At 43.1% G+C, this 9,925-nt stretch overlaps 1 protein-coding gene and 1 non-coding gene across 4 annotated transcripts; both read left to right on the top strand.

Annotated features, from left to right (window-relative positions):
- The first annotated feature begins 431 nt into the window (after nucleotides 1-431).
- On the top strand, nucleotides 432-8,676 carry EIF5 (eukaryotic translation initiation factor 5). Of its 3 annotated transcripts, none has more exons than XR_002827109.1 (10): nucleotides 432-1,108; nucleotides 1,218-1,299; nucleotides 1,570-1,742; nucleotides 2,093-2,204; nucleotides 2,756-2,901; nucleotides 3,889-4,047; nucleotides 4,733-4,894; nucleotides 5,214-5,378; nucleotides 5,639-5,797; nucleotides 6,157-6,208. XR_002827109.1 is itself a non-coding variant. In XM_023747137.1 (10 exons), exons 1-10 carry the CDS (start codon nucleotides 1,037-1,039, stop codon nucleotides 6,244-6,246), a joined length of 1,296 nt encoding a protein of 431 aa, XP_023602905.1. In that variant the 5' UTR covers nucleotides 475-1,036; the 3' UTR covers nucleotides 6,247-8,676. The 3 variants fall into 3 exon arrangements, 2 of the variants coding, with proteins under 2 accessions (XP_023602906.1, XP_023602905.1); XM_023747137.1 differs by having other exon boundaries at nucleotides 475-1,108; nucleotides 5,663-5,797; nucleotides 6,157-8,676; XM_023747138.1 differs by lacking the exon at nucleotides 5,214-5,378 and having other exon boundaries at nucleotides 5,663-5,797; nucleotides 6,157-8,676.
- Nucleotides 2,352-2,475, top strand: LOC111823998. Its single transcript, XR_002827112.1, has one exon. It is a non-coding gene; the product is annotated as a small nucleolar RNA SNORA28 (small nucleolar RNA).
- Nucleotides 8,677-9,925: the final 1,249 nt, after the last annotated feature.

Raw genomic sequence — 9,925 nt, 5'->3', positions numbered from 1 at the left:
CCCCCCCCCCCGGGTCCGGCGCTTCCCTCCGGGCCCCGCCCCGCCCCCGGGAGCGCGCCGCGCGGCTGAGTCAGGCCTCGGTACTGCATTTGTGAGTCATCGCGCGGGGCGGGGGCGGCGGGCCGGCGCCCCCTGTCGGGTTTCGTCCCCCCGCGGCGCGGTGGCTCGGCGCACAGGCGCGGCGGTCGCGGCCCGGGCCACCTGCCGCCCTGGGGAAGCCTCGCCATGTCGCGGCTCCGCGGCGTCCGCCTCGGCGGGGCGGCCCTCCCCCGGCGGGACCGCGTGGGCTCGCGGCCGCGGGGACGGGAGCGAAGGTCAGGTCAGGCGCGTTTGCGCGAGCGGGGCCGGGCGCGTCCTCCGCAGGCCGTTCACGCGCTGGGAGCTCGTGTGCGGGCTGTTGTGGGAGTGTCTCTGCGAAGTCGGCATTGTTGTCGCAGGGACGGTGTAGAGAACAGTCCGCCGTCTTCGCCCGGTAGCTCGTGGGGAGGGCGGTGTGCCAGACTCGGTGCCGGTACCGGCCCGGTTCGGGGGAGGAGAGGTTTCATTAGTTGGGAAAGCAGGGAGCGGGGTCCGTCCCGGGAGCCCGCGGCAGCTAGAGGCAGTTCGCTGTTTTAGTCTGGCATTTCCTCCTGGTCACATCTTAATCAGATGGCGACCTTTCATGTTGATACAGGTGTCGTGTGTCAGAGAACGCTCGTTTTCGCGTGAACTCGGGTGCTTTTTAACCCTGGAAATTTGGGCGTAATTAACTAGGACGTAGGGGGCGTGTTGCATACAGGAGTCCTGTTAAATGGGGGGCTTGTGTGTTCTCTCCCCTTTCTCTTCCAGAGCTGTTGCGCAGCCATTGGTACCTGTATTGGGGGAATATAGCATACAAGCAAGGAGCTTACAGCCTCAGTGGCGAAAACTTTTTCATGTCAGAGACCGAGAAGTCTTGCAGTCGTTTATGTCATCCCTTCTTCTCCAGACAGAAGATACCAAAAAGTTGCAATCAAAGATCTCTTCATCTTATTGATAAAGCCACTAATAAGCCAAAATGTCTGTCAACGTCAACCGCAGTGTGTCAGACCAGTTCTATCGCTACAAGATGCCCCGTCTGATTGCCAAGGTGGTAACTTTTCTTCGTTTTAGTAACAAGTCCTAAGCTCTTTTCGTAGATTCTTTAAAGTTGTATCTCTTGGCTAGACAGTGCAAAATTAAATTCTTATTTCCTTTAGGTTGAGGGCAAAGGAAATGGAATCAAGACAGTTATAGTCAACATGGTTGACGTTGCAAAGGCGCTTAATCGGCCTCCAACGTGTAAGTAATGCCTCTTGGAGAAGTCTGAAAGGCATAGACAGTAATGACCAACTTGGATCTGCAGATCTTGCCTGGATTGTGTACTAATTAGTGTAAAGGTTAAGTAGAACCTTGGATTTAAAGCCAACTAATTTAATGTTAGTACAAAAAAATATGTAGGCAACACATTTTTTAACCCAATAATTTGAAAACATAGGGAGTGATAATTGTATACATCTAGCTGAGTAGGTTAGTTAATTGTGATCAAACTTTTTTTTTCCCCCCAAACAGATCCCACCAAATATTTTGGTTGTGAGCTGGGAGCACAGACCCAGTTTGATGTTAAGAATGACCGTTACATTGTCAATGGATCTCATGAGGCGAATAAGCTGCAAGACATGTTGGATGGATTCATTAAAAAATTTGTTCTTTGTCCTGAGTGTGAGAATCCTGAAACAGAGCTGGTGAGTGTCTTTGAGATTTTTGTCAATAAAAGAAGAAACTAAATACCTGCTTTTGTGATCAGTCCTGTGATAGCACTAAATAATGTTTTGACAAGGCAAAGCAGACATAATTGGAAGTATAACACAAAACCTGTAAATTTTGGAGATATTCACATACTGACTTTTGTTATTTTATTTGTTGATAGTATTACTCAGTGACTTTTGAAATAGATCACTTTGTGGAAAATAATTGTTTTGAATGTTAAGCTGGTGTTTTAGATGTTTTCTGTTGGTTAGATCTTTTCACACTTTTTTCTCAGCATTTTCATCATATATTATGGATGACATACTTGTTTTTACTTTTTTGGCAGCATGTCAATCCAAAGAAGCAAACAATAGGTAATTCTTGTAAAGCCTGTGGTTATCGAGGCATGCTTGACACACATCATAAACTCTGCACATTCATTCTCAAAAACCCACCTGGTAAGTCTTCCTGATGAACTTCTAAGATCTTACTGTGAAGCTACTGATTCTTTGAAAGAAAATGGAAGTTTTCTTGTTGCTGTAAAACATATAAGGAGCATGGAGGGCTTATTAGCTCATTAAGCTTACGTGGCTTTAGAGCATTGCAAGCAACACTCTGTGGCAGATGATCGACACTGTCTGACACAATTTGAGCTTGCTACAGCAACAAAGTCTAACCTATTCCGGTGCTCTCCTCTATGAGACAAGCCGTTATATAGACTTAGACAGTGTTCTGGCGGTGAGCTAATGTGCAGTTCAGCTATGCCCCTGTTCAACTTCATGAGTGATGGAAGAGGGTCATGAATGCTGGGTTTGGAACATTCCATTCTTAACCTGAATACAATGAATGAATTTGGTCTGAATCCTCTTCAAATTTTAAGTAGCAGTGTGTTTGGTTTTCTCTGAGGAGGGTTCAGGAACAAAAAGCAGGATTTTAAATGTTCATGATGGGGGTGATAAGGTGTAGAATAAGCCGTGATACTAAACTTTACTTTTTTGTTTCCTGGTAGAGAATAGTGACAGTGGTACAGGAAAGAAAGAAAAAGAAAAGAAAAATAGGAAGGGCAAAGACAAGGAAAATGGCTCTGTGTCCAGCAGTGAGACGACACCACCACCACCACCACCAAATGAAATCAGTCTCCCTCCACATGCAGTGGTAAGTGCAGTGTTGAGGGTGTGGTAGGCACTTGGATTGTGTAAAATAAATTTGGTTGTAGTGAGTAGAAATACTGTAAACCACAACAGTGTTTTGGGTGCCAGGTGGGGTTGAATGAATTGAGGTAAACCCAATCTAATGGAAAATGAACTTCGATGTTAACTAAAAAATGGTTTTTTCACTGTTTTCAGAGAAGGGAGATGGGGAGAGAGAGAAACATCCTATATAACAAAAGCCTAATATGCTAAGGCCACTTAACTGCTCGCTATGACGTGTACTCACCACCAGGGGGCAGAAGCTCCAACCAGTAGGTTAGCTTGCTGTTGGCGTCCAGCGGATCTAGACTGAGACCCTCTGGACTGAGACGGGTTGGACATGCCCTGGAGCCCTCCTGTGGTCCCTCCCTAGCCCCGATGGTGCACTGGTGGGGACCCTGGCCTGTGCCCTCTTGCAATCTGAGACCCCTCAGGGGATGTCAGAGAGCTGGTTTCGGCTATGACACACACTGACCACCAGGGGACAGATGCTCAATGCAGAAGCTGCCCCCTGGTGGTCAGTGCACTCCCCCTGTGGGAAGCCGGGCTGGTGAGTGTAGTGGCAGTGGCAGGAACCTCCTGCCTGCCTCTGCGGCTGCGCTAAAAATGTCTGCTAAGGATGTTTGACTGATGGCTTAGGCCTGCTCCTCACAGGGTTCCCGGACTGTGAGAGGGCACAGGCAGGTCTGAGGGACACCTGCCGCCCCTGACCCCAGTGCATGAATTTTGTGCACTGGGCCTCTAGTCAGTGATAAGACAGAATCATTGATTGGCTGCCTCCTGCACGCCCCACACTAGGGATTGAAACTGCAACACAGACATGTGCCCTGACCAGGAATCGAACTATGACCTCCTGGTTCATAGGTTGATGCTCAACCACTGAAACATGCTGGCTGGGCTCATTTTTTACATTTTAAGGGCTTTGGTCACGCATCTTTGCTCTTGTAAACAGGAAGAAGAAGAGGATGATGACTGGGGGGAGGATACAACTGAGGAAGCTCAGAGGCGCAGAATGGATGAAATCAGTGACCATGCAAAAGTTCTAACACTCAGTGATGATTTGGAAAGAACTGTTGAAGAACGGGTCAATATCCTGTTTGATTTTGTTAAGGTAAAAAAAATACTTGCTTTGAGAGCGGATGGACTTTTTTTTTTTTTATATATTTTTATTGATTTCAGAGAGGGGGAGAGAGAGAAAAACATCAATGATGAGAAAGAATCATTGATTGGCTGCCCCTTGCATACCCCACATTGGTGATCAAGTTCATTTGTTCTCTGTCATCCTGAAAGTGGAAATAATTGATGTGCCTTAAAAGCATGGGACTATCTGAAAACTGCACATGGTCTCTTACAGATAAAGTGATGCAGAGTTCTTCGTGTGTTGACCATTTTGAACCACTGTTAGGGGCCCTGACCAGGAATCAAACTGTAATCTCCAGGTTCATAGGTCGAAGCTCAACCACTGAGCCATGCTGGCTGGTTTGTTTGTTTTTTCTTTGATCAATAAAACCAGCTTCAACATAGCTTCAGGCTATTGTTAAATATTATTTTAAGCTGATACTTGTCAAGTAACTTTTCATGCAATCCTTTGAATCTTCAAATGGCAAGGCTTTTACTTTTTCTATTTGTTAGTTCACATATATTTTGGGTGTGAACCCAGGCACTATTTCTGGCTGCTGTTGATCATAGAAGTCTTAAAACTGTCAAATTAGAGGAAATGTCCATGAGAGTAGGGACTAACCTATATCTCTAGAGCAAAATGTGTCTCTGTTTCACTGAATTGCTTTTATTTGCAGAAAAAGAAAGAAGAGGGTATTATCGACTCATCGGACAAAGAAATTGTTGCTGAAGCAGAAAGACTGGATGTAAAAGCTATGGGACCTCTTGTTTTGACTGAAGTTCTTTTTAATGAGAAGATTAGAGAACAGATTAAAAAATACAGGCGCCATTTCCTACGAGTAAGCAAATTTGAGATTCATAAATGAGATTAAAGCTGTGTGACCTTGGGAACATCACTTTAACTCTTGCTCATTTGTTCTCTGTCATCCTGAAAGTGGAGATAATTGACGTGCCTTAAAAGCATGGGACTATCTGAAAACTGCACATGGTCTCTTACAGATAAAGTAATGCAGAGTTCTTGTGTTGACCATTTTGAGCCACTGTTAGGGGCCATATCTTTAAGGAACAATCCTAAGGCAGTGAATGTACTTGGATGTTAAAATTACCAACTTAGAACATCTGTAAAAGCTTGTTAACACAAAGATAATCTATTTGCAGTTTTGTCACAACAATAAAAAAGCTCAACGTTACCTTCTTCATGGTTTGGAGTGTGTGGTAGCAATGCATCAAGCTCAGCTGCTCTCCAAGATTCCACATATCTTGAAGGAAATGTATGACGCAGACCTTTTGGAGGAAGAGGTCATCATCAGCTGGTCAGAAAAGGTGGGGGATGTATAAACAGGCTCTTCGAGTATCTTCTCATACTTAGTGTCTTTATACGTACATGAAAATGCAGTTCCTCTGCTTGACTAATGTAACATGGAGGGGATTCCCCACCATGGCAGCTTGCTAGTAATAAGAAGCTATTCAGACTCGATACTTTCTTGTGGAATATATGTATTTTGTTGATTCAAGATTACAGTATGACCCAGTCCCCTGAGAGCTATATAAATAACTCATTTTTCAAATTCTTCAAACTTAAGGAAACTATACCTAATGTTCTTTAGGCCTCAAAGAAATATGTTTCAAAAGAACTTGCCAAAGAGATTCGTGTCAAAGCAGAACCATTTATCAAGTGGTTGAAGGAAGCAGAGGAGGAATCTTCTGGTGGCGAAGAAGAAGACGAAGATGAGAATATTGAGGTAAGCACTGGGGAGAGTTAAATTTAGTGGTAGTGATGGGTGCTTGAGAATTGTAAAAAGGCAAATTTGGGTGATTGAGGCAATAAGATGTCTCAATAATTTGGAGAGTAATTCTGAGTAATAAAGGGTGATGGGAATCTCATATCCCCAGACATTTCAAATAAATGTCAGAATTTCCAATTTAAGTTTTAAGTACTGCAGGTTGCATATAGTGGTGGTAGTGGTCTGTAAAAATGAACAAGATCTTGGTGGTTGTGGAGCGAGCTTATTGGGGGGTGGGGGGGTGTAAATGAAGAAGGGTGGATGCATCGAGGCCATTTTCTTTGTTTAGCACGGACTTAAAATACTTGTTTTATCAGGTGGTGTACTCGAAGACTGCCAGTGTCCCGAAAGTGGAAGCTGTGAAGTCTGACAACAAAGATGATGACATTGATATTGATGCCATTTAAAGGGGTGGGTGCAGCCCAGCTTATCTGTAATGCTAAGAATCTTTCTGCATCCTCAGCCAGAAGTGCAACATGTATGTGCAAAAGCTAACATGGCTTAACATCATGCTACACTTTCTGCTAAAAACGTATTGCTGTGAGTGGTCTGTAATTAAGCCCCAATGAGACACGTCGGGAGTCCATACACATATCAGTGAACAGATGTAGTTTGCTTATTTATAGCATGTTTCTTTTTGAAAAATTAGTGGTGGACACATTTGGATCACATTTATACAGTTATAAAAATAAAGATTTGATTTTGGTCATTCTTAAATTTTTTGGCTCTGAATGACTTAAGCTGCTGAAACAATTGGCTCCTTTTAAAAACACTGTACCATCATTTAACCTGATAGGGATTCTTGGAGCCTGTTAGAAACTGTTAGGTGCTGAGACTGTAAGCAGGTCTTTAGCAGAGTGTGAGCATAAACGTATTTTTAAATACCTTATTCAGCCATTAAGAAACACAGTACTTTTTAAGTCTTATCTCTAGTCCCTCAAACTGGCATCTGGTCGTGTACACTCTTACCATGCCAGGGTGGGCAGTGCAACACCTTCATCTTACTAAGAGGAAAACGACCTGAGTGTCCTATACATTAATTTTAAGAGCAGGTTTTGAAACTTGAATTTTTTTTTCCAGTTCACATACCCTTGCCCCAAACTGTAGTCTTTGAAGTCATATGCATTGCAAGTTGGATGAGCCAGGGGAATTATTAACAAATGAGCATTTTATGTCTATGTAGCTGTTGCTTTGTGCTGAGAGAAAGCTCAAGTGTTAGGGTCTGATTAGATAGTTCCATGATTTTATTTGGGGGAAGAAGAAAAAGGTGCACTTAATCTCTAGCAAAAAACAGCATAATTTTTCAGCTTTTACGGTTTAAATTACAATTTCAAAATGTTTAGACTTATACTGTATGTTTTGTTCAGTGTGGATTTTCCCTAATACTATGGCTTATTCTTGAATGCCTTTTACATTTGGACATACAGGTTTTGGTTGCTATCTTGCCAAAATTAGTGTTGCTATGTCTCAAGCTTGTTTTTTTTTTCCCCCTCAAAAAAATGTCTTATTTAAAAAGAAAACTAAAATTGTACTTCTAAGTCAGCCTATATTTTGGCAAGAGACTTGGGTGTCTTTTATTTCACATTGAATATATTTAGACACTCATGAAGTCTGGTGATGGCCACTGAATACAGGTGTTTAGGGCCTGGCCCAGCCCATCCAGGTCTTTAGATTTGGAAATAACTTGTGAATTCTTTCCCCAAAAAGATCTAAATTCACTTGTTAAGGGTTTTGAGAAATTATTGCAGTTATTTCTTTCCATAAAAAGTGTTCTATGGGAATCAAGAATCACAGGATTCGTTTTATTTGGAGCATGGGCTTTCTTCATTCACCTCTGATTTTCTTTGATCCATCTCAGATTATAATGAGACCTTAACAAATGTATGTAAAAGTTTTTTCACATTGAAATTATACAAACATTTGGTATAATAAAATCTTGTTAGCTTGATATTTTAAGAAATTAAAATCTAGTAATTTTACTGGAGAGAGAATGAATTAGTCTCCAGCTGCCTTTTGATAGGTTTTGATGAGAGTGAAGCAGAAACTATATCTGGAGGGAATGTGCTTTGTCACACCAAAGAGAAGGGTTTTGCAAATTCGCATCTCACCTAGGTTTCAAATTATTTGCCATTGGCTACTTGCTTTCATTATCTGACATCCTATAGGAGATACTGGTGGCATAGGCCAGGTTGCACTCATACCCGGTGTCAAGCTAATGAGGTTCTATTATAGAGGCTTTTTTGTTTTTTTGTTTTTCTTTTAATCTGAAGGAAACTATGTTTAGGGCTTCTAAACACTAAATAAAATTTTGGCATAGACTGGTGTTGAGTCTGGTGCCAAAATTCCAATAGATTGAAATCCACATAAAAATTTTATTCACAGAGGCTATCCTAATAGAGTGATCCTTCACTTTGCTCTATTCAACTGTCTTAAAATTCCTGTTTTAAACTGCTACATTACTTGATTAAAACAATGTTAAAATTATATGTTGTGTCTGCTTCAATGTTAAAATTAATGTAGATTTTCATAAGATGCTGGATTATTGAAATGTGCCCTGTTTTGTAGCTGCTGCTTTGGATTTGTGTTGGACTTTGCCTTCTGCAGTTGCCAGTCCTATTCAAAAACAGATGTTGCTTGATACCTTGAGTCAGTGGCTTTCCTTAGGTCTTGTGTTCCTGATCTGCAACTTGAGTTGATTTTAAACTGAAAGGGTCTCTGCCTTAATGTGATTTCATGAACTCTTTATGGGCACTTACCAAGGGAATTCAGATGTCAAGTATATAGAGATACTGCAGGATTGGTTGCAGACCACCCCAATAAAAGTTGAGTTGTAATCATTTTGCTGGTGAAGGGTCTTTACCTTCCTTCGATTTGTAAAAAATGAATCTGTGAAGCGCAGTAAAAACAGGGTATGCTTGTAGTTAGTTACATAACTGATACCGCATGTATCTTCAGTTGAGAAAGGGAAACGGAGATAGCTTTCTAAGAAAGTGTTTTGAAGTACATGAACTTACAAGGTACCAGGGTCCTAAAGGTTTCTGGGTGGGGAGGGGTGTTCTCTAAATTAGTGTTCAGTGCCTCCTACCTTGGGGTATGTGGGACTCTTTGCCCTCTGGGTGGGGGCACATCTGGAAATTGGAAGCTACTCCCTGTAGTTGAGTGCAGTGGTTAGTGAGGAGGAGGAGGAGGCAGCAGAGCCTCATCCTCAAGCCTAAGGCCTGTGGACTCCATGAACCTTACAAACTGCAGGATCCAGCTGCATGAGAGGCTAAGAAGGGGAGGGGTAAAGGCCATCCTGTAGCTGACAGCAGTTGCCATGAGTGCTAGACTGGTCAGACAAGGATGCACTTTAGCCTGGAAAGATTAGGGACCCAAAGCAGCCTTGGCTATCCCAACGGTGCAGTCCTAGATGGGAGGGATTAGCAGGCCCACCCCAATAAAAGTGAGTTGTAATCATTTTGCTAGTGAAGGGGCTTTCCCACAGGCAAGAAAGACTCAGAATTCGGGGCTAACCAAACCTTCCTCTTTTGTACATCTTACTGGGTTTGGGTAAAGACCAGCATCCAGGAGGATGTCTCTGGAGGCTCGGCGCCTGAGGAGACACAGTGCTGGGACAGCCCTCTGTAGTTGCAGCTCTTTTTTTTTTTTTTTTTTTATGTATTCTTACTAGCTTTTTTTTTTGAGAGAGAGAGAAACATCAATATGAGAGGGAAACAGATCAGCTGTTCCATATGCATCCCTACCAGGGATCAAACCCACTGCCTTTCAGTGTACAGGACGATGCTCCAACTAGCTGAGCCACACCATCCAGGCCTAGTCAAGTACTTTTGATAAGAAGTAACCCTAAGTTGTGGAGCCCATTGGAGGGGGAAAGATGATGGTAACCTCACTGCACAAGCCTGGCCTTGTGAGGACCCAGGTTACCCCAGCTTCAGCCTTGTGTACACATACCAACGGGCTTTAGAGATCTGGGCAAGAAAGAGCATCCCTCCAGGGCTGCCCACCTGGCTGCTGCTCTGTTGGTCTCTCCATAATCTTCCTGGCACGCTGGAACAACATGCACCCTCTTCATGACTTCAAGTCTCT

The sequence above is a fragment of the Myotis lucifugus genome, unplaced genomic scaffold (genome assembly GCF_000147115.1).
Source record: "Myotis lucifugus unplaced genomic scaffold, Myoluc2.0 scaffold_796, whole genome shotgun sequence".
NCBI lineage: Eukaryota > Metazoa > Chordata > Mammalia > Chiroptera > Vespertilionidae > Myotis > Myotis lucifugus.
This window is presented reverse-complemented; position numbering and strand designations above follow the sequence as displayed.